A 23,466-nucleotide genomic window follows, 5' to 3' on the forward strand; every position below is an offset into this window, starting at 1 on the left:
GCCTGTGGATGTGGTGACTGGGACAGCTCGTGGATGGATGGGATGGAAGAGATTCACCTGGAGAAAGCTCCTGGGAACCTCAGAACTGTGAAAAGCTCTTCCCCATCTGCCCTGATAAGGGAGGGAGAGTTTCTCCTCCCTCGGCCACCTCTGGAGGAACGTGGATGGGATGGGAGAAGGTTTTATCCAGCACTCCTGAGCCAGCAGCTGCTCCACAGCCCTGGGACAGACCCGTGTCACACCCAGCTCCACCAAACACCAGCCGGGAGCTCTGACACTCCTGTAGCCACACTCCTGCCGCCCGTGCCCACCTCTGGGAGCCTCCAGCATGGAAAAACCTGGAAAAATAACCCTGGAGAGCAGTGAGGTCACACCAGCCACCACAGGGATCCAAACCCCAGCGCAATTACCACACATTCATTAATTAGTGCCGTCACCCTCCTGAAGGGGGCAATTAAAGCAAACAAAAGTAAAGACATAGGGTGGCCCAGCCTGAAATCCCGGAGGTTTCCTGATGGATAAAGCCTGGCCGGGGGTAGGGGAAGGGATTTAGGAGCTGAACTAATAATAATAATAATAATAATAATAATAATAATAATAATAATAATAATAATAATAATAGTCATGATAATAATAATGTTATTTTACTTTATTTTATTTTATTATAATAATATTAATAATAAATATTTCTTTCATGCAGGAGTTCATTGTGATCACACACGAGGGGGGGGAGCAGGGCTGGAGGGAGCAGCTGGGGTTTCCGTTGTCTCCAGCAGCTCCCAGGGCTGAGCTCTGAGCTCCAGGGTGGAAACGTGCCCCACACACATTGGGGGGTTTGTCTGGGGAGCTGCAGACCACCAGGAACCCTCTGGTGGGTTTGGCCTCAAGGAATTTTTTTTTTTAATTTTTTTTTAATTATTATATTTAGGGGGTCTTTTTCTTCTTTTATTGTCACTCAAAAGCCCCAAGGTCAATGTAGATGGAGCAGGGAGCACCCAAAAATGAGACGTGAAACAGCTGAAACTTCCATCCATCAGCCCTTCCTTATCCCTCCACCAACCATTCCTAATCCCTTTTCCCATCCCTCCACCAGCCCTTCCTTATCCCTCACCCCATCCTCCCCCAGCCCTTCCTTACCCCCATCCCTTATCCCATTTCCCCACCCCAAAGCCACCCCAGGGCACAGCAAGGGCACGGCCCCTCGAGCCAAGCTGTGTTTGCACACCCCAAAAAATGCCCAGGAATTAATTCTGATCCTGGGCTGAGCTTTCCTGCGGAGCCACGGGCCAGCACAAACCCTTCCCCAGCCCAGAGCTGGCGCGGCCCCTCCTCGTGCCAAGGGGATTAAAGACCAGGATCTTGCAGGACAAACAAGGACACTTCTCCTGCTCCTTTCCAGCCGCCATTGCTCTCCCTCCTCCTTTCCACTCAAACCTTCTGCAGAAACGCTCCTGGTTTGGCTTTCCAGGCCTGCCCCCATCCCTGGGTGGCAGCAGGGTGAGGAGGGACCCAGAACTGTGTCCCTGTGCTCCCGTGGGAATCCTCTGCAGCCCCCCCTGCATCCCACAGGGCTGTGTTTGCTTTGGATGCCACACCAGTGACTCAACCTGACCTTTCCTGTTTGCCCAGTCAAGGCCTCGCATCAGGCACAAGATGTTGGAAATTAATTAATCCCCTTCAGGGGCTGAGGGGGGCTGCTGGGTGGGGAAAGGGAGCTGCTGGATGGGGAAAAGGAGCTGGATGGGGAAAGGGAGCTGCCGGATGAGGAAAAGAGGCTGCTGGGTGGGAGGAAGGAGCTGCTGGATTGGGGAAATGGATCTGGTGGGAGCCTCGTTGTCCCAGCTGGGTGAGGATCCCTCGTGCTCTGCTCAAAACCCTTCCCAGGATTTTTCCTGCTGCCAAGGAGGCTCCTGGGGACACCCAGCAGTGCTATCCCCACCCCAGGGGCAGCTGAAGGCACTCAGCATCCCCCAGGGTCACATCCCAAGGTTAATCCTGAGGATTTCCAGGGAGGAAAGCGCAGACTCCCCCAGGAGAGCCCTGACCATGGTGGCAGCAGAGGCTGGGAGTTGTGGGGCAGAGCTGCCTCATCGTCTCCCCCTAAAACAACCCCAAACGAGCCCAGATTTGCCTGCAGAGCCTTCCCAGGCAGAGAGGTCTGTCCCCACACAAGGACACTCCATGGTCACCCCGTTGTCCTCCCGGTTTTTTCTCTCCCCAGAGCTGCCAGACCGGTAGGACCGGATCAGATTCTCTTCAGGGGATTTCTATTTTTGCTTTTTTCTTTTTCTTTTTTTCTCTGTCCCCAAATATATCCCTCCTGCCCCAGTCATGGAGAAAAAATGTGGGTGTTGCTGTGTAGTTTCGGGTCACTGGGGAGAGCTCAGGTCTGTCACCTTTTGAGGGGTTGTTGTTCAGGCTGGAACCTCTTGGAAACAACTTTGGACACCAAACGTGGACTATTTGGTGCCAAAAGATAAAATATCTGATTCTGGTCAGTCCTGGAGCCAACTGAGGACAAATGATAAGGTGACAGATAAGGAAATAATGCAATAAAAACCCAGGAGGAGCTGCATGTGCAGTAGGAAACAGGATCCTGCTTTCCCATGGATAATCCTGGGGGCCTGTGGATCCTCTGGGCTCTGGGGCAAGGGCGGTTTCTCAGCAGGGTTTCACCAAATCTCCACCAATTACCCGAAAAATGGATCCCTTCAGCATCCTGTGTGTCAAATTCGGCTGGGACCGGAGCAGGAGGACGCGGGGCAGGGAGGAGGGGGCTCAGCTCAGCTCCATCCCACCCAAACCCAAACCCAAAGCCTGCCTGGGCTGAGCTCAGGCACACAAAAAGGACGCTCAGAAGCCTCCGAGATTTTCAAACCAACCCAAACTGTTCTCTGGAGAGCAAACATTCCCCTCTGCCAGGCCCCGGGGCCGGGGGCAGGAGGACGGTCCCATCGCGGGGCTGCCAGAGCCGGGAGCTGATCCCAAAATCCTCCTTTGTTTCTCAACTCCTGCCGGGGTTTTTTTTGGGTTTTTTTTTTCCTTTTTCTCCTCTTTTCTCCCCTGTCAGGTAACAATAGCTCCTTTCAGGCCGTGCCAAAGCCCTGCTCCGATAAGAGCTGGCAGCAGAGGGAACTGCCATCAATATTTGGGTGATTTTTAAACCACCTGAGGACAGCCTGGAGGGGCTGCGAGCACCTGGCCCGTGGTTAAAAGCACCACTTCCAAACCCAGATCACCCTGAATTCCCGGTTAATCTCTCTCCAGCGGCTGCAAAGACCGCGCTTAGAGCCGGGACTAAGGCTCCAGCCGCGCCCCGCGCCCAGGTACGTTCTCCCGAGCGCTTCTTTCCTTTGCTCCATTAAATATTCCCCTTAAACCCGGCTTGATATTGGAGGAGCGCAGCCAGCAGAGCTCGCAATCCGAATTTCCCAAGCGCAGCTTTGGCATTTCCATGTTAAAAACTAAAACCCCGGGGGATGTGTTTTGTTCCCCGTGGATGTCGCCGCGGTTTCGGGAATTCTGCGCCTGTTTTCCTGCTGCTCATCCCAGCCCAAAACGGGTTTGGATTTTCTGTGGGAGCCCAGGATTGCGATAAAGAGCGTTTGGAGCCTGACAGCAAATGAAACTCCACGCCAAGGCACATCCAAACCATTCGGAGCTGTATTTAAAATCGGATTTTCCCTCCAGAAAATGCAATGATACTCCATCAGGCAGAGATTTTTTTTTTCTTTGTCATTATTAAGACCTAGCAAACATTTCTTGGGGAAAAAAAAAAATAAAAAAACCCCTGAGAGCTGGAGGGTGTTATGCTCAGAATAAACTTTTCCCACTTAGCAGCAGGCTGAGTTTTTTTCACCGAAAAGGAAAAAAAAAAATCTGACTTTTGCCAAGCTAAATGGCCAGAGCGTGTTTCTAATCTGTCACAGGAGAGAGACACAGAAAATCTTTGCCCTCCTCATTTCTGGGTTTTTTATCCTCTCCTCCCTTAGTTTTAATTTTTAATGGGTGTTATTTTTCTTCCCACCATAAGGGGCCCCTGCTTTTTTTGCCACTTCAGCGAAGGAAAATGGAATAAATGAAGCTCCTCTGCAAGGTCTCGTTGTGAGAAGTAAATAAAGAAATCCATTAAAGAGCAGTTCTGTGGATGAATTTTGCGGCAATTTAGAGAGGAATTAGACCAACAACTCTTGGGTTTGTCCTGCCCATTGGAGGGTCCAGGTTGGGATGGAGACCTGGAGCTTCAAAAACTCAGTTCAAATTTCATTTCAGCCCCTCCTGAACGAGGTCTTCACCCCCAACCCTTTGGAAACTCCTTGAATTATCAGGACAGGGCAAAAATCTCTGTGAAGATCTCAGGGATCAACCCCGAGCCTCAGTGCCAGCGATGGCGCCACCAAAATGGGCACCTCAAAATTCCCTGGAAAGGATTTTCCCGTGGAAAAGGGACTCGGGAGGTTCTCGGTGCTGGGGCAGAGCTCCCTCAGCATCCGTGGGGAGAAGGAAAGCCACATCCCACATCCCCCGGCACAGCTGGGAAAGGCTCAGCAGCCCCTGCCAGGTCACATCCTGTCCCTGAGCTGTGGAGGGACATGGGCACACCCAGCAGCAGGGGCAAAAATCCCAAAAAAATCAAAAAAACCCTCCCCAATCCCCCCCAAAAAATCCCAAAAAAATCCCTCCCCCCCAAAAAAAAATCCAAAAATATCCAAAAAATAAATTTTAAAAAATCCCCAAAAAATCCAAAAAATAAATATTTTTTTAAAAAATCCCCCAAGAAATCCAAGAAGAGTCCCAAAAAATCCCCAAAAATCTTCTAAAAATCAAAAAAATCTTCTAAAAATAAAAAAAAATCCCCAAAAATCCGAAAAAAAAATCCAAAAAAAATAAAAAAAAAAAACACCCCGAAAATAAAAATTTAAAAAATCCAAAAACTCCCTCCAAACCCCCAAATCTGAGCAGAGCTTGCCCAAAGTGCGGCAGGTTCAGCACTCTCGGGGTGGCATCGGGGACAGGAGGTGACTCAGCCCCTTTTCACTGCCACGACCCCGGGGAAAAAAAATCAAACCACCAAAAGCGATCTCAACTCCTAGACACAGCTTAAAACTGATGGTGTGATGTCAAATGAAGGATTTATAGAGAGCCTGGGCACGGGGCAGGGGCAGCCAGGCCCGGCTCTAGGCCTGCCTACGTGAGCCTGGCTTAAATCTGTGCGTACACACCTCCAACAAATCGCTGTTTATTGCTCAGCACAGCAAACCGCGGGCCTTTTTTACATAAATAATCCCCGTGTAAATAAACTCCCCACCCTGAGCAAACTCCGAGGGATCCCGGCGCAGATTTCTCTAGTTTTCAAATAAATCATCCTCCCCCTGCCCACCCCAGCCCTCTGCCCGGCTGGCAGCTCCGATTTCCAAATCACTGCGGGGCCGGCAGCTGGAAACAACCCAAACAAACAATTTTACAAGTTCCAGAAGTCCCAAAATTCACCCCCCGCCCCGTCTCCTTTCCCTGCCCAAACCCACCATCCCCAACACCCCCCTTTTTTCTTTTTTCTTCTTTTTTTTTTTTATTTGATTTTTTTTTTTTAATTCAGTCGAATTTCTCGGTGGAATCTGAGAGGAAACGGGTGACCCAGGGACATCTGCAAGCCATTAGGGCTCAGACTTTCAGGTAGCTCCCAGCAACACGTGCTGGCCACATTACACCCTCCGAGGATATTTCCACAACTTTCCTTCTCCAAATAAACAGTCGGGCTCTGCCTGCATTAGGCAGGAGCTGCACAAACAGGTAGAGGAGAATGGCAGTTTTATTCCCCTCGCCCAATTCGGATGGATTTTTCTTTTTTTTCTTTTTTTTCTTTTTTTTTTTTTTTTTTTTTTTTTGCCTTGTAAAGCTGGTGCTGGGCTCTGTAATTTGAACTATTGCTGGGAAAACAGAGCCGGGGATGGTTTGAAATTCCAGCCGTTGATTTCTCGGGATGGGACTTGAAGGAGGGGAGAGGGATCAGGCAGGGAATTCACCCCCACGCTGCTCGCTAGGCAATACCAAGGAGTAAAAAATAAAGAGATCAAAATTAGAATTCACCAGGAATTTCGAGTCTTTTTAGTTTTAAAATTTTTAAGCAGGTTTCGTCGCTTGCCAAGAGATTTTTATTCTTTTGAAGCTTGCTAAGAGAGCTTTTACTGTGACAGGAGGTGGGGGCATTGATGGGGAATCCCTGATTTCCAAGAAAAAAAAAATGGATAAGAAGAGGTAGGAAATGATGGTGCCACCAGCATTCCCTGCAGGACATTTTCCCTTTCCTCTGGATCCCTCATTTATTGAAAAAAAATTCATGACAAATTGGTGAATTGTGATGGTGATCCTGGGCCACCAGCGTTCCCTGCAGGGAATTATTCCTTTCCTCCATATCACTCATTTCTGAGGAAAAAAATTCCCACCAGGATATTTTTCCTTTTATCCCTATCACTCATTTAAAAGCAAAAAAATTGATAAAAAATAGGTAAATTATGATGGTGATCCTGCTTCCCCAGCATTCCCTGCAGGGGAATTTTCCCTTTTCTCTGTATCCCTGATTTATAAGGAAAAATGGATTCAAAGAGGTAGAAAATTCTGGTGATCCCTCACCAGCAGCGTTCCCTGCAGGGAATTATTAATGCCACTCATTTATAAGGATGAAGATAGGTAGGAAATGATGAGGATCTTGTGCCACCGGCATTCCCTGCAGGGAATTTTCCCTTTTCTGGAGAGCTCCGATTGTTAGGAAGGAAAATTCGCTCTTTTGTTCTCGTTCCCGGGGGTTTCCCCGAGGCTCCGGTCGGTTTGTCCCGGGTGACTTGGAGCAGATTGGTCGATCTCAGCCTGGCATGGAGAATCAATTCCTGGCTCCGAGGGGATGATGTGCCTGGAAAACCGGGAAAATCCAAAAGTATTCCCAGAATTTAAAGCTAAACTTTAAGGGGGGAAAAAAAAAATCATAATAATTCTCTTCTTTTTTTTTTTCTTTTTTTTTTTTTTTCCCCTCTAGGACAAAACCCTTTGGGAAGGGAGGGGAACATTTTGGGGAAGGGATTTCCGTCCCGCTGGAAACGAGAGGGATAAATTTTCCATGTAGGCAAAAGTTTGCAGAGCTTGGAGCCAAAAATCCTGCAGCAAAGAAATAAATAATGAAATGAAGATATCAATAATGAAATAATAATGAAAAAATAATGAAATATATCAAAAAATAAATCAATATAAAGAATTATTAATAAATCAATTTATAAATAAATAAATACTCTCCCCTTCCCTAAATCTTCAGATTAATCCCTTTAATCTCCAGGAGGGGGGAAAAAAAAAAATCCCAGGAGCATTAGTGACGTCCGAGGCTGTGCCCGGTGGTTTCCAGCTGTGGGAGAAGGAGCAGAAAACAGGGAATTGTTTCTGTTTTCCAAGGTGGAGGCAGAGCCAGGGAATGCTCCGAGCTCCCAACTCCCAGTTGGGAATGGGAATGGGAATAAACCCACCCCAGATTTTCCTCCCCAAACTGGGGAGCTGCCCACCAGCACCGGGATTTCTGTCAGCAAAGCCAAAAATCCCAACTTCTCCTCTCCTTTTTCCCTCGGATTCTGCTCTTTTTAGCACTTCCCAACCTTGCTTTTCCAGGGGCAAACAGCTTTTCACTGCTCCCATTTCTTTTCCTCCTGCCTCCAACCTCACCTTAATCCCAATTCCCCCCCAGCTTTGCCTTTCTGGGATGATTTTGGGAGTGGGAAACGAATCCCAGGATTCCAGGGGCTGCTGCGCCCCAGCTCAGAAATAATCGGGATCATTTCACCCCAGGGCTGGGATTATTCTCCCAAAATTCCCAAATTTCCTTCACTTTCTTCCTCAGAGCGCGTCCCTCCCGATGGTGACTTTAGGCATAAATTAAAAATTAATTTATTTCAGGCATTGCCTTGGAGTCCTCAGGCTGCTGTTGCTTTATATATTCAAGAAAAGGGGGGGGGGGGGGTGAAATTCCTGTTCTCCAGGGTTTTTTCGGACATTCCCAGGATTTTCCAAGCTTAAATCACACCCTGCTGCCTCCAGCTTGAGGTGCAGCAGGGCTGGGTATTATCCTGAGAGGCCAGAGAAACAGAAACTTAAAAATTCATAAAATCCCAAAGAATTCGGAGCTGAATTTACAAAATGAATCCAATCCCAAGGAATTCTGTGCTGAATTTACAAATTGAATAAAATCCCAAGGAATTTTCAGCTGGATTTACAAAATTAATCTGATCTCAGTGAATTCTGAGCTGAAATTACGAATTTCAAGGCAATTCTTTGAGGAATTAATTTCCAATTCAAGGCCCCAAAGGCCGTCCCCCACCAGCTCCTGATCTCCTTTTTTTTATTCCACTGGATCAGCTGGAATGGGAAATGGGATCAAAGAGCACCCCACCTGGGATGCTCCCACCAAAACCCAAAGCACCAATTCCACCCCTGCACCGGGAATATTTGGGATAGGAGGGAAATCCGGGGCATTTTACACCTGGGATGGCTCAGGGTGGGATCCCTGGAGGAAAGGATCCCCCAGGGCTGGGGAAAGGGGATGGAGGAAAATCAGGGGGAAAGGAACTCTCTGTGTCGGGAGGGAGAAGCAAGGACAGGCTGAGCCTTTCCTGCTCACAGTGGAGAGGGAAAAGCCGAAGCGTGGGAATGTTTCTGTGGGATGCAGCCTCAATCTCAGGTTTAATAGAATGTCACTGGTGAGGAGGGGGATTTTTACATTAATTGAGCTGCAATTAATGGAGCTGCAGCGGCCCTGCCAAAACCTCCCTCCGAAAAGGCCGGAGCGAACATTCCTGGAGAAACCCAAAGGCACAATCACACCTGGGATTTGGTATTTTGGGCCACGGGTTGATAATCCGCCCAGATTTGATATCAAAATTCCCAGTTCCTCTGCAGGAATACAGAACAGTTTTTAGGGAATTGCTCCACACCCCAAAGCTTCCTGGTTTTCCTCCGTTGTGCACCAGGAGCAGGGAAATTTCCCGGGATTCTCCTGGGATTTCTCTCCCTCTGGGGGGTTGGTGGCAGGGCAGAGGGGACACGGTGACATCACAGCCACCCCTGGGGAAACCTTCCCACCACCAATCCCAAATCCCGGGGCTCAGAGCAGAGCCTGAGCCTCCCCAGGATCAAACCCCCCCACAGCTCCCCCAAAAATCCGTCAAACTTCCTCAGCACAACTCATCTGAAGCACAAATGTTTTAAATCTGGACAGAAAAACCTCCCCAAATCCACCCCCCCGGGTCTGTTCCCTCCACTCCCAAAGTTCCCATCTCCTCCACTCCCTGCACTGACGCTTGGAAAGATTATTCCCTAAAAAGCAAGGATTTGGTTTAGCACAAGGAGCAGGAAAAACCCATCAAACAGGGGCTGTAATCCTCACTAAAAACCTTCCCTGCTCCCTGATCCGGCCACTTCGGATAAAACAATGTTAATTCCAGAAAATAAACAAGGAAAACTTCCATCCTGACAGGAAAGCAGCAGCTTTTAAAGGCAGCTTCCACCCGGCTGTGATTAATCAGCCTGTCCACCTTGTCCAAATAGTCCATCGAGCAATAATTAAAAATAATAAGCCAGAAATTATCGAATCACACACAATAACTGCAGAGCTCCTTTCCCCTTTCGCTTTTGTTTATTGTTCAAACTTGTCAAGGCCCTCGCCCCGCTCCGAGCAGCCTCTCTGGGTTCCAGCTGATGGATCTGCAGGATGAAAAATGTCCTAATTATGACCCTTTTCCATCAGCCCGCGGCCCTCCCGGCTTGTCGCGGTGTTGTTCCTGCCAATCAGCAGCAGGGCCAGGGGACAATCTGCTGTCACCGCGTCTTGCTCCTCTCCAGGTACCTTTAGGTCAGGTTTTGGCCCCAGCAGCTCCAGCTGAGATCAGAACAAGCTCCTGCCCGCATTGAATCGATGTTCTGCAGCAAATGTTATCTACTGAATGAGATTTGGGGAGCTGAAACTCCGCCACGCACCAGCCTAGAGCTGAGATTACCCAGGGAGAAGAACCCAAATTATCTCCTGGAATATTTGCCGAAAGTTTTCACCTTTTTCACCGCAAAAAAAAACACCGCGAATTTCAGTGGCCCTCTCCTGGAATATTGGATATTTAGCAAAGGACGGGAATACAGCTCTGGGAAAAGCGTCCTGGGTGTTTCAGCAATAATAAAAAAAAAACAAATTCCCCTGGAGAAAAGTCCCGCTCTGCTCGCAGTGCCCCTGTTCCTGCAGACAAAGGCTCTGGGACAGAGCACAGCCACTTACCTTTAAACTCACCCAAAGCAAAACTACTTCCCAAAAGAGTCTGCAAGCAAAAAAAAGAAACAAAAGGGGAAAAAAAAGGAAAAAAAACCACAACAAAACAACCCAAAATCATCACCAGAACCTCAGGGAAAACTCAAAACAACCAAGGAGAGCATTTCCAGTGCGTTTATTCACTGCTCCTTCCCCGCTGCCTTGTCCTTTTTTTTTTTTTTTTTAATTTTTTTTTCACGTGCCCTTTTTCTAATACCTTGAAACGCCCCTCGTCAGGGTTAACCGCGACAATCGCGACAGAGGAGCCCCGCCGCGACAGGGCACGGGGGCGGCCGCTGCCCCGAGGATTGTCCGGCCGCACAAAGGCTGCAAATTAAAGCAGCAAATTAAAGCGGCTTCGAGAAAGCCCCAACTTTAACGCTCGAGTTGCAATGAAAAATTAATTCTGGGCTCCGGGCTTTGGGAAGGGAGCGGCGCCCGGAGGTTTCTGCCCCCGAAAGGCTCCGAGGAGCGCGGGGAGAAGGGAGGGAGGCGGGAAGGGGCTCCCACCAAATCCCCTTCTCCAGGAGCCCCAAAAAAACCGGGATCTGCTTTAATGCCCACCTGGATCAGGACTGGAGCGACAGCCCCGATTTTAGCCTGCTGGCTAAAAACGTGTGATTCCTACAAACCTCTAAAGATCTCTGGGAAGAGAAATATCCGCAGTTATCCACAGATAACCCCGGGGAGCTCCCGGGCGTTCGTTTCGAGGACCGACACTCCATCAACTCGGCAAAACTTTTATTTTTTGTGGAGAGGGGGAGGGAAGAGGCCGCTCCTTCCCCGGGCACAGCTCCAGGCCGGGATGCGGAACCGGGATGCGGGATCGGGATGCGGGATTCGGAACCGGGATAAAGAACCGCGATGGGGAAGCGGGATGAGGGTCCCGCAGCCTGGTCCGGCCGCGCAGGGAAAGCCGCGCCGGAGCCAGGGGGATGGAGAACAACGATATAAAGAGGAATAAACGGGGAACGCGCAAAGCGCGGGGTGGGCGGGGGAACGCGCCGGACGCCCCACTTAAAAAAAAAAAAAAAAAAAAAAAAAAAAAAAAACCAAACTCATATTCTGGGGTCTCTGGGGTCGGCCAGCCCCAGGTGTCCCCGCGGTGTCCCCGCGGTGTCCCCGCGGTGTCCCCGCGGTGTCGGGCTCAGGGGGCGCTCCCGGCCCGGCCCTGCCCCCCGCGCGCGCCGTTCCTGAGCCTCTGGCGCCCCCTCGGGACGGAGCCGCGCAGCGCCCGCCGCCCCCGCCGCGCTCCGCTCCGCGCCACCCGCCCGCCGCCAGCGCGGCTGCAGCGGCCCCGCGGGGCCCATCCGCGGGACGCCCGTCACCCGCCCGCGGGGCAGCGGCGGGGCCGCGTGTGGCGCGGCGGGCGCTGCCGCTGTCGCCGGTGTCGCCGTCGCCGCCGCCCGGCCCGTCCCGCCCCGGCCCGGCCGGGCCGTGCCCCCTCAGCGCTGCGCGGCGCCGCGAGGCCCCGCCCCTCCGCGCGGATCAGCCAATGGGAGCGGGGCGGCCCCCGCGGGCCGCGCTGTGATTGGCTGCGGCGGGGCGGGCGCGCGGCCCCGCGCTGGGTATTTGTGGGCGCGGCGCGGAGCGGCCGCAGAGCCGCGCTGGAGACCGGCGGGGCCGCCGCGCCCGACACTGCCCCGGCCGCTCGCCCCGCTCCTTCCTCCTCCTCCTGCTCCTTCTCCCGGCCTCGCCTCACTTCTTCCCTTTCCTCGTTTCGGAGATTTTTTTTTTTTCTTTTTGGTTTTCTTGTTTTTTTCTGTGTTTTTTGATTTTTTTTTTGAGCGTTTTTGTGCTGAGGAGAAGTAATAAAAAGTTTTTTGCAGGCTTCTCGCCGTTCTTTCCCCTCCTCTCCGCAGCCGGTGGAGACTTCGTTTCTCCGAGATTTTCTTTTTTTAACCCATCCCTGCCCCTTAGCGCTTAACTTTTTGAATTTTTTTTATTATTATTAATTTTTTTTCGCCCCCTTGTTCCCCCTCGGCCACTTTCTCGCATGAATCTCCTCGACCCTTTCATGAAAATGACAGAAGAACAGGACAAATGTATCTCCGACGCCCCCAGCCCCACCATGTCGGATGACTCCGCCGGCTCCCCCTGCCCCTCTGGATCCGGCTCGGACACGGAGAACACCAGACCCCAAGAGAACACCTTCCCCAAGGGGGACCCGGACCTGAAGAAGGAGAACGACGAGGACAAGTTCCCGGTGTGCATCCGGGAGGCGGTGAGCCAGGTGCTGAAGGGCTACGACTGGACCCTGGTGCCGATGCCGGTGCGGGTGAACGGCTCCAGCAAGAACAAGCCGCACGTCAAGAGACCCATGAACGCCTTCATGGTGTGGGCGCAGGCGGCCCGCAGGAAGCTGGCGGACCAGTACCCGCATCTGCACAACGCCGAGCTCAGCAAGACCCTGGGCAAGCTCTGGAGGTGAGTGCGGGACGCCCGCGGGCTCCGGGAGATGCGGAGCGCGCTGCGCCCACCGAGAGGATGTTGCGAGCCCGCAGAACGCGCTGAAAAACTTTTTGGCAGAGCGCAAAACTCGTTCGGGCGAGGAGTGTGGGGGGGGAAGTAGGGAAAAGCCGTTCGCCTTCTGGTGTTGGAAGTGGTTTCTGCTCCCTGAGCGATGCCCCGGGGCTGCCGTTGTTTGTTTGCGCTGCCGGTGCGGAGGAAATGATGGATTTTGGGGATTGCATCAGCTCGGGAGGGAGCGCGGGGCGATGCGGGGAGGGTGGGTGGGTGGGTGGCGCAGGGCCGGGTGGCCTCCGAGTGCCAGAATGAGGCGGGGAGGGGAGGAAAACGGGAGGCAAGTGAGTCACCTGGGCCACCGCGTCCTCGGGGACTGCGCCAGCGGCGGGGAGGGGATCCCAAAGCGGGGGAACGGGTGAGGAAAGCTGGTCCTGGCAGGCAGGGATGTCCCCAAAGCGCCCGGGGACAGCGAGATGTGCCCACAGGGTGGGCAGAGCGAGGGCTGGACCCCGCTGCCACCCCTGCAGCTCTGGTCTGGTCACCGAAGGAATCTGCGGGACAAGAGGGTGCCAACCAGCGAGTGTCCCGGACAGGGGGTTCAGGTTGTGGGGGGGCTTTGCGTCGCTCTTTGCAGGGGAACCAGGGGAGGGATCGGCCCTGGTGTCACTGCACGGCGCCTCCCCTGAGCCACAAGTGACCCCTGGCCCCCCGTGTCCCCCCCAGGCTGCTGAACGAGAGCGAGAAGCGCCCGTTCGTGGAGGAGGCCGAGCGGCTGCGGGTGCAGCACAAGAAGGACCACCCCGACTACAAGTACCAGCCCCGGCGGAGGAAGTCGGTGAAGAACGGGCAGGCGGAGCAGGAGGAGGGCGCGGAGCAGACCCACATCTCCCCCAATGCCATCTTCAAGGCGCTGCAGGCAGACTCGCCCCAGTCCTCCTCTAGCATCAGCGAGGTGCACTCGCCCGGGGAGCACTCGGGTAGGTACCCGCCGAGCCTCCGGGGGCACCGCACTGCTGCCGAAACAGGGCTGGATTTGGGGTCGGGTGAGAGGGAGGGGAAAGGAAAGACCCAGGAATGGAGTGAGAAGGGGGGAATAAGGAAAGACCCAGGAATGCAGTGGGAAGGGGGAGAACTGCCCACGAGCTGTGCCCATAGCCTGGGCAGACAAATCCTCACCCCAGTGAGCCACTGCAGCCACCTCCCTCTGTTTGCCTGTGAGAAACATGAACCTGTGCTTTTTAAAAACTAAAAAGCCAGCCCAAAGCCACGGCCAGCGTCACAGCTCGTGTCCCAGGGCGGTGCTGGGCTCTGTGTCCCTCACACCCAGACGTGCGTGCGACCCACAGACCGTGGGTGACCCGTTCACGGCGTTGTCACCCTCGTCACACCTTCACCCGTGTCCTTCCTCCCCCAGGGCAGTCCCAGGGCCCCCCCACGCCCCCCACCACCCCCAAGACGGACCCTCAGCCCGGCAAGCAGGACCTGAAGCGGGAGGGCCGCGCGCTGGGCGAGGGCGGCCGGCAGCCGCCCCACATCGACTTCCGCGACGTGGACATCGGCGAGCTCAGCAGCGACGTCATCTCCAACATCGAGACCTTCGACGTCAACGAGTTCGACCAGTACCTGCCCCCCAACGGCCACCCCGGCCAGGTCACCTACACGGGCAGCTACGGCATCAGCGGCGCCGCGGGGACGCCGCCGGGCGCCGGCCACGTCTGGATGTCCAAGCAGCCGGCGCTGAGCGTGGAGCAGAGCCCCCAGCAGCAGCAGCCCCAGCAGCAGCCCCAGCAGCAAAGGACGCACATCAAGACGGAGCAGCTGAGCCCCAGCCACTACAGCGAGCAGCAGCAGCACTCCCCGCAGCAGCAGCAGCAGCAGCAGCAGCTGAGCTACAGCTCCTTCAACCTGCAGCACTACAGCTCGTCCTACCCCAGCATCAGCCGCGCCCAGTACGAGTACGGCGAGCACCAGGGCTCCTCCTCGGGCTCCTACTACAGCCACGCCGGGCAGGGCAGCGGGCTCTACTCCACCTTCAGCTACATGAGCCCCACGCAGAGGCCCATGTACACCCCCATCGCTGACACCGCGGGCGTGCCCTCCATCCCGCAGACCCACAGCCCGCAGCACTGGGAGCAGCCCGTCTACACGCAGCTCACCCGGCCCTGAGCGCCGCCGGGGAGGAGGAAAAACGCCGTGAGAAACAAACAAACAAACAAACGAAAGGAAAAAAAAAAAATACACACACACACACAAGCGCGCGCAAAAAAAAAAAAATCCCACGATAAAAAAAAAAATATAAATCTGAAAAGCAGCGAGAACGAGTTGCCTCAGGCCGGTTGGGTGTTGGAAATTGAAATGAGAGGTGAAAAAAGACGCTCACGTGTGGAAGCTGGCGGGGTGGGGAGAGCGCCCTGAGCCTTCTGCACTACAGCGTCCTCCAGGAGCCGCCCCCAGCCCCAAAATTTGGGACAGACTTGCCAAGGACTGGACTTGAACTCTGCTTCAGAGACTTTTTCCGCCCAGCTGGCTCCTTCTCTGGAGTTTTGTAATGATATTTTTTTGTTTTTAGCAGTAATTACCAGAAAGATAAAAAACTAAAAAAAAAAAAGAAGAAAAAAAATGGGGGGGTTAAAAGAGAAAACTCAGAGTCCTCTGTGAGGAATATTCTCTATTTTAAATATTTTTAGTATGTACTGTGTATGATTCGTTACCAATTTGAGGGGATTTATACCTATTTTTAGAGAGTTTTTTTTTAAATGCTCTTATTTTTCCAGCAGCTTAAAAAAAAATGACACTTAGTGGAGCAGCCCTAGGTTTTCTTGCAGAGGTATTTTTGTATAGAAAAGTGTCTTCTTTTTTGCTCTAAAAATGAAACTAAAGCAGCATGCCCTGCCCTGGGAACCCAGCACTGGGGCAGGCACCAGCATGGGAGAGGCTTTATTTTTCTAACTCGTAGCAAAACCAGCCAGGAGGAGAACTTCACTTTATTTTTTAATAACCTTGAGCCTTAAAAGAAAAGCAAAAAGAGGAATGAAAAAGACTCCATGGAGCAGCCCCCAAAAGTGCTGCTGAGAAGCCTTAAAGCAGCCCCGTGATAATCACCGGGCTGGGGGCTGAGCCCGACCCCTCCGGGCACCCCCTGCCCACCCCAGGGTGTCAAACCCAGCCTGGGACACGGCACAGACCCTTTAAATTATTTATTCGGGGAGAAGAGCAGCTTTGAATCCCCGTTTTCCTTTGGGTTTTGTTGTTTCCATCTCCCCTCTAAAGAAAGTCCTTTCGGAAGCGTTGCGTTAGTCGGGAGCATTGTCTGGAAGGTGACCGTGCCTGTTAAATTATGGTCTGAAACTGTAACCAGTCCTTTATTTATCTCTTTAATTCCTTTTGGTCGTCGTTATTATTATTATTATTATTCTTTTTTTTTTTTTGATCTGTGTCCTGGGTTTGTACAAACTTTCGTGCTCTTCCTTGCTTGTTTGTTTGTTTGTTTGAGGTTTTATTTTTTTTTTCTTTTGCCTTCGAGGAGAAACTGGAAGAAAAAAAAAAAAAAAGAAAAATGAGATTTGTACAAACTAAAGATTGCAAATGTAGCGGATCACTGAATCATTTGCCTTGTTTCCTGCCTCAGCTCTCTGGGACACACGAGCTCGTGCGAGGACGAGCCCCACACCCCAGCCCTGCTGCAGGGGTGGCACCGTTTTAGCCTTCAACCCCCCCCCCCCAAAAAACTGCCTGGGAGAGCTGGGGGGACACTGAACTTTGGTGAAGCTGTGGCTGAACAGTTAAGGATTGCTTTTTAAAAAAGACAGCAGACTTTTTTTTATTTAAAAAAATGATATATTTGTTAACTTTTTTTTTTTAGGGATTCAGTAGGAGAAAAAAATCTTAAAGCACTCTTATAATATGGCATCTTTCTATTTCTGTATAAAAGCAGATCTTTTTAAAGTATTTCTGTAACTTAAAAGACCTGTCCTTTAAATCATATTTTGTCTTTAGGTAAGTTTGGTTTGGTTTTGGTTGCAAGATCCTTCTCTTTGTGAAACTTACCTTTTTTTGTTTTGGTTTGGTTTTTTGTTTTGGTTTTTTTTTGTATATTATTGTTTGCAATAAATATACATTGTATTAAAACTTCCACCTGGCCCAGGTGTGGGATTTATTGTCGGGGTTTGTTATCAGGATTTTTTATCAGCCTCCAGGGAACACGGAATGCTGGATGGGTTTGGGTTGGGATGTCCCTCCCCCTTTATCCCCAACACAGCCATCCCAGAAAAAGCAGAGCCAGGGAATAAATGGGATTCGAGGTGGACAAATCCAGACTGGCCAGGTCAGGGTGTGACCCCCAAGGGGACACCTGAGCTCCAGCTGTCCCCAAATCCTGCTGGATGTGCGCTCCCCTGGGGTGTCTGCTCGACTTGGGGGATTCTGAGCACAAGGTGAGGAGAAAGAAGCGGCCCCAAGGCTTTGGGCTCTCAGGTCACCCTTTAAAACCTGCTGAAATCCTCCCAAAAACCCCAAATCCCCAACAGCCGAGCAGGACCCGTGTCGTCCTCAGGGATCAACGTCCCCTGCCCCTCCCCAGGAAGGAACGACCCCCCCGGCTCAGCCAAAAATTGGTTAAACCCATCCCAAACCCAGCCCTGCCCTGCTGGGGCTCTGGAGCAGCCCAGGCCAGGCTGTCACCTGCCCCCGGCGCTGCTGTCACCGCAGAGCTCCGTCGGGACACCAATCCCTGCGGCGTTCCCTGCCAGGACACAGATCCCAGCTGGGAAAACTCCTGTAGGACCATCCCGATCTGTCCCAAATTCCCGGAGCTGCTGTGGGGCTGCCCTGGGACACCAGAGAGAGCAGAGCCAGGGAATCAATGGGACCGGGCAGGTCGGGCTGTGACCCCAAAGGGGACACCTGAGCTGTCCCCAAACCCCGCTGGCTCTGCTCTGACCTGCCCCACCCAGGGCCCAGCTCCAGGAGTCAGCTGGAGATTTTATCCCCCCTGGAATCTTTTCCTGGCTGGAAACTCCCCTCTGACAGCCCCGGAGCTCCCGGCCACACCACAAACCCTCCACACCTCTGCAAAGGCTTTTACACTTCGGCCACGGAGCCGGTGGGATTCATTAACTCCGAGCACTAATTGGGGTCAGTGTCACTCCGCTGTGCCGTGTGGGAACACTTTGATCCCAGACATTTCTCCTCCCCTGCCCCGCTTGGACTTTGCCCGCTGCAAGTGCTGGCCTGGCTGCTTTTTGGGATAAAGGAACAAACACAGCTCCCGGTTTTAGGCTGAGGAAGGAGCTCCGGGGAGAGCTCAGCGCCACCAACAATTCCACAGAGCAGAAAATGTCTTTGCAGCGCTGCTGTGGGGTGGGATGGGCTGGAAAAGGCCCAAAATCAGGACAGGCACTGCCTGAGCCTGCAGGGCTCCGGGCCAGGAGGGACTTTTGTCATCCCACCCCAACGGGAGCGGGGCAGATCCCGCCGGGGTTCCCGCAGGATCAGGCAGAGCTGAGCCCTGCACGGCCCCGGCTGCTCGCAGGGACATTCCTGTCCCACCCGGCCGTGCTCAGCTCCCCTCTGTCCCCGTTCCCAGAGCCGGAAACATCCCGGGGATTTGTTCCTCACAAAAACCCCAAAAGAGCAAAGCCCCTGGCCCGGAACACGGGGCAGCTACGGCCCCCTGCCCAGCCCCGAGGAGGGGAAAAGGCTGGAAATGGGCACAGAAAGCAGGGCAGGAGGGGTGGGGAGGGAAATCGGGAGCCGAGGGAACTCCGGCAATGCTGCGGGGCAGGTTGGAGAGGCAGCGGCGGGGACAGACCCAGGGCTGCGGGGTGGGGGGCACCGGCAGAGACCCCCAAATTCCCGCAGAAAATCCGGACAGGGCTGGGCTGAGCGAGGCTGAGCCATGCTCCTCGCCCTCCTGCAGTGCCGGCAGGAGTTGGGGTTATTTTTCCTCAGTCCTGGAGGGGAAATGAGCGCTGATAAAAACCAAATAAAAGAAGGAGAAAGTTTACGAGCAGCCCCGGGGCGCAAGCTGCCGGGGACAGCCCGGGTTTTCCGGGCTCGGTGTCAGCTGCTCCCTTGGGGAGCTGCGATTTGCATTTTGGTTTCAATTTTTCTTTTTTTTCTTTTTTTTTTTTTTTTTTTCCAGCCTGCTGTTGGTGCTGACATCTCCTCCCGGGGAGGAGGAGACCTCAGGAGCCGCAGGATCCCCGGATCTCTCGGGACGCGGCCCCGCAGAGCCCGGGACGTGCCCGGCTCTCCCCCTGCCCTTTCCAGGGCCGGTCCCCGCGGGCAGGAGGGGATTTCCAGGGGAAAGCGAAAGCGGCGGAGTTTCCCCGTGGTTCGGGGTTTGTTTCCCTCGGGATCACGCTCAGCCCCCGCGGGAGAGAATTTAGGAACGAAAGGGCAAACCCCAATCCCATTTCTCTGCAAAACTGGATTAAAAGGCTCGGATTCCGTGCTGCAGAGGTGGGAAAAGCGGGGACAGAGGAGAACTTGGGGCACAAACCGGTCCAAGGAATGGGAGAGGACATCAAAAGTCCTGAGGCACCCCTAGCACAACCCGGTGCCTCAATCCAGCTGGGAATGAGGACCAGACGGGATTGGGATGCCTCAGAGCTCGGGAAAGGGCTGCAGGACACAGGGACACTGCTGTCCCCTCTGCCACCCCCAGCTGTCACCTGGATCACCACAGCAGCAAGGGGAGGGGAGGAAAAGGCACCCCAAACCCCTCCTGTTCTCCCCACAAGGCAAAGCCCCCCCCCGGTGCAGGATGAACCCCTCTGGAGCAGGGATGGCTCATCCCCACGGCCGTCCCCACATCAAGCTCCAAGCCATGCCACAGATCCCAAAATTCCCAGGATCCACCAGCCCATATCCCAATTTTAGGGGAGAAATGCCTTGGGGATCTCCATCCTGCAGTGTCCAGATCTGTCACCCAAAATCCCGATTTCACGGGGGAAAACTCCGTGGGGATCTGCACCCTGTCCAGTCCAGACCCACCACCCAAAATCCCAAGTATTTCCAATCCCATGAGGATTTGGACCCTGGAGGGTACAGATACCCCCCACCCAAAATCCCAATTTCAAGCCCCGTGGGGATCTTCACCCTCCAAGGTCCAGATCCGCCCCCAAAATCCCAATTTCAGGGGGGGAAACTCCGTGGGGATCTGCACCCTGTCCAGTCCAGACCCACCACCCAAAATCCCAAGTATTTCCAATCCCATGAGGATTTGGACCCTGGAGGGTACAGATACCCCCCACCCAAAATCCCAATTTCAAGCCCCGTGGGGATCTTCACCCTCCAAGGTCCAGATCCGCCCCCCAAAATCCCAATTTCAGGGGGGGAAACTCCGTGGGGATCTGCACCCTGCACAGTCCACACCCACCATCCACAATCCCAATTCCAGGGGCTGCCTGAGCCCCCACCCCAGAGTTCCTCACAACCGGGAAGGATTTAACCCTCAGCTCCCGAGGTGACAGCTCAGACGAGCTCCCCCAGCCCAGCACAGGTAGGGCAGAGTTTCTGTCCCCTCCCACACGTGTCAGAAGAGGGGGAAAAAAAGCAGTTTTACATCTGATTTTCCTGCTGCCTGCGTGGGGATTAATTACACACCTCGTCTGGGCAAAGCCCGGCTATCGCCGCGCAGAGTCTCGCTCCATAAATTTCCAACTGCTAATAATAAGGCTGGACAGGAGTTTTAAAGCTTCAGTAGACAGTTTACAATTAACCTACTCCTGTCAGCTGGAAAATCACCTTAAAATGGGATTCCAGTTCACGTCTGACTTTGCTTGGAGTGAGAGTTTCGCTTTTGGGGAGTGAGAAACTGCCCTGGAAAGGGAAACTGCGGGGAAGGCACCGGGCAGAGCCAGGGGAAGGCCCCGGGGGCAGTTTGAGCTCAGAGTTGACCTATATTTCTCCCAGTACCGAGGCAGAATTCACCAGGTGTCCCACGGGACTGCCAGCCCGGCCCTGGGCAGCTGGAAATCAGCTCGGTGAGCTTGGGAGCTTTCCAGGCTCATCCCCAGCACGTTTTTGCCGTGGATTCAGCAGCTGAGGGAGAGGAAAACGCGGATTTTGGAGCCACAAACTACCTGAGATGCCCAAGGAATGACAAACATAGATCACAGGGTGATCTCCGTGATCCCGTGCGCTCTCCAAGGGTTTGTTTTTTTTTTCCAAGCTGGGAGGTGAATTCCATCAGTCGGAGCCACCATCCCCGTGGTCATCTCGCAGCTGGGCCAGGGCAACCAGGACGTCCCTGGAGCTCAGAATGGGTGTCTGGCACCCTCTGCTCCCTCTTTTAGCAGCTCGCTCACAGCTTTTAAAGATAAAAATCATCCTGAAAGGAAAATACGGGCTTTCACTGCCGGGGTGGGGAGGCTCTGGAATAGAATTGCCGGAGAAGCTCGGGCTGCCCCATCCCTGGAAGTGTCCCCCGGGACAGGGGAAGGTGTCCCTGCAGGGGTGGCATGGATGCGATTTCAGGTCCCTTCCCACTCGAACAATTCCGTTATTGATTCAGGGAACCTTCGGGATCCAAAGGAAACCTCACAGGTTCGTCCCTCACCTTTGCCACAGCCCCAAGGTGACGCTTCCCAAAGCTCCCCCTCGAAACACCTTTGAAAATCGCCGAGAACGGATTCCATCAGCGAGGAGCGACTTGGGCACGGAGGAGTGGGGGGAAAGCGAGGAGCCGCCCCGTCATTTTCTGTGATTAAAAGGCAAATTTTATTCCTGGAGAAACTTGGAAGCAAATGTGGCGTTGCCATGGTTTCACACCCACTGGCTGGAAATGACAATATTAGCAGGGTGACCTGGTAATTAGAAACTGTGCCCCCAGGTCAGGCTGCGGAGAAAATAAAGAGAGATTAGGGCGTGCTAAAGACACCGCATAATGCTGCGGGCTCCTGCGCTCCCCACCTTTTATAAGCGGCCCATTTAAATGCAGATTCTGACTTTCCACCTGGGGCTGCTAATCTGTCTCACAGCCAGATCAAACAATGGGGCAGCGCTCCGCACTGTGGGGCCGGGCTGCTTTGGGGGCTCGGGCTGTCATCGGGTCCCCCGAGCTGCCTGTCCCCCTTTTCTCAAGGGAAAAGCCCGAGGTTCGCGTTCGCAGATGATTTTTTTTTTTTTTTTTTTTTTTTTTTTTTTTTTTTTTTTTTGGTGCGCGCTGGGTGTTTGTGTCTTCTCCCACCCCTAAATTCCAACGATTTGGAGCAAAAAAGGTTCGGGTTTTCATCCTCATCTTCCCCAAAACTCCTCGGATTGGGAGCAAATCAGGCTCAGATTTTTATCTTCCTCCCCCATTCCAAAACTTCAACGACTTGGAGCAACCCAGGCTCAGATTTTCACCCTCCTCTCGCACCCCAAACTCCAGTAATTTGGAGCAAATCAGGTTCAGATTTTCATCCTCATCCTCCCCAAAACTCCAATAAGTTGGAGCAAACCAGGCTCAGATTTTCGTCCTCCTCTCCTTCCCCCAATCCCCAATGATTTGGAGCAAGCCGGATTCGAATCCTCATCTCCCTCCAAACTTCAATGGGAATTTGGAGCCACCTCCCTGTGCAGTTCCAAGGTGTGACCACCCTTTCCGCCTAGAAACTCCTCCTGATGCCCAGCCTGGACCTCTATACCGTTTCCTTTTGTCCTGACACTCCCTGGGAGCAGATCCTGACACCAACCCCCCCGTCAGGGCTGTCCCCTCCTGTCAGGGAGTAGTGGAAAGCCACAAGTTCCCCCCTGAGCCTCCTTCTCTCTTCCAGCTGCTCCTCCAAAAACGCCCGAGGAATCCTTTCCCCACCAGCCCAAGAGCAAACCAGACTCTGCCCATGGAAAAACGTCGGGAAAAGCAGCCCGGGGTGTTTCCAGCCGTGCTTTCCCTGGTGGCAGCGGGTGGGGACTGTTCTCACAGAGAAACAACCCCGAATTGACGGGCAGGCCGTTCAAACACGTCCGGTTTTAAAGGGTCACCCCGGTGTCACCACGGCCAGGTGACATCGGCAGCGCCGGGAGGGAACGGTCGGAGCTGCTCCGAGCTGCACCTGGCCCTCGAACGCTCTTCACTCTCATCGAGAGCATTTCAGGGAGCGCCACTCCCAGCCCTGGCCCGGCCCTGGCAGGTGTCAGGTGCAGCAGGACCGGCCCCGGCTGCCTCGAGAGCCTTTGGAATTTTATCCTCTTCCCTAAAGGTGCCAGGGCCAAGGGCTCGGGGCCCAGCCTGCGACAGAGCCCGGACAAATCTGGGCTTCGGGTGTCACTCTCCCCTCCTGGGTTGGACCTCGTGGCTTTTATGGAATCTCAGCTCAGCTCCATCCAGGCAGTGCCAAACACCTGAGATGCCTCAACCTTTCAAAATTAGGAGAGAAATCGGGAATGTGATCCCCAGGAGATTTGGGAGGACACAGTGGAGGATGCTGCCCTCCCCTCCTCTATCCCCATCTTTGCAAAACGGGGAATCCTGGAAAAGATTCCTCAGGAAGATGCAGTGGGCAAAACCCTTCACTTCCCTAAACCAGGGATTGCTCCTGGGGTGATAAAGGAGGACAGTGGAATGGTGGAGGCACCGGGAATTCGGGAAAAGCAAGGCTGGATCCCTTCCCGTGCCCACCCCTGGCACCCAGGCGAGGCTGAGCTCCTCCGTGCCTCAGTTTCCCCCGCCCCGCTCCAGCTTCTGC

General features: G+C 53.4%; 1 protein-coding gene across 1 annotated transcript; it reads left to right on the forward strand.

Annotated features, from left to right (window-relative positions):
- Positions 1–11,901: 11,901 nt before the first annotated feature.
- SOX9 (SRY-box transcription factor 9) lies at positions 11,902–16,925 on the forward strand. The gene is made up of 3 exons (XM_066200415.1): positions 11,902–12,754; positions 13,517–13,770; positions 14,208–16,925. Exons 1-3 carry the CDS (start codon positions 12,324–12,326, stop codon positions 14,957–14,959), a joined length of 1,437 nt encoding a protein of 478 aa, XP_066056512.1. The 5' UTR covers positions 11,902–12,323; the 3' UTR covers positions 14,960–16,925.
- Positions 16,926–23,466: the final 6,541 nt, after the last annotated feature.

The sequence above is a fragment of the Chamaea fasciata genome, unplaced genomic scaffold (assembly GCF_029207755.1).
Source record: "Chamaea fasciata isolate MVZ Bird 193981 ecotype frontalis unplaced genomic scaffold, bChaFas1.0.hap1 SCAF_19, whole genome shotgun sequence".
Classification (NCBI taxonomy): domain Eukaryota; kingdom Metazoa; phylum Chordata; class Aves; order Passeriformes; family Sylviidae; genus Chamaea; species Chamaea fasciata.

Bases quoted from the DNA above. Each gene is read 5' to 3' on its own strand.
- SOX9 (XM_066200415.1), top strand. From the start codon at position 12,324: ATGAATCTCCTCGACCCTTTCATGAAAATGACAGAAGAACAGGACAAA. The intron at 12,755-13,516 runs GTGAGTGCGGGA...TGTCCCCCCCAG, and splicing joins ACCCTGGGCAAGCTCTGGAG to GCTGCTGAACGAGAGCGAGA. The intron at 13,771-14,207 runs GTAGGTACCCGC...TTCCTCCCCCAG, and splicing joins CTCGCCCGGGGAGCACTCGG to GGCAGTCCCAGGGCCCCCCC.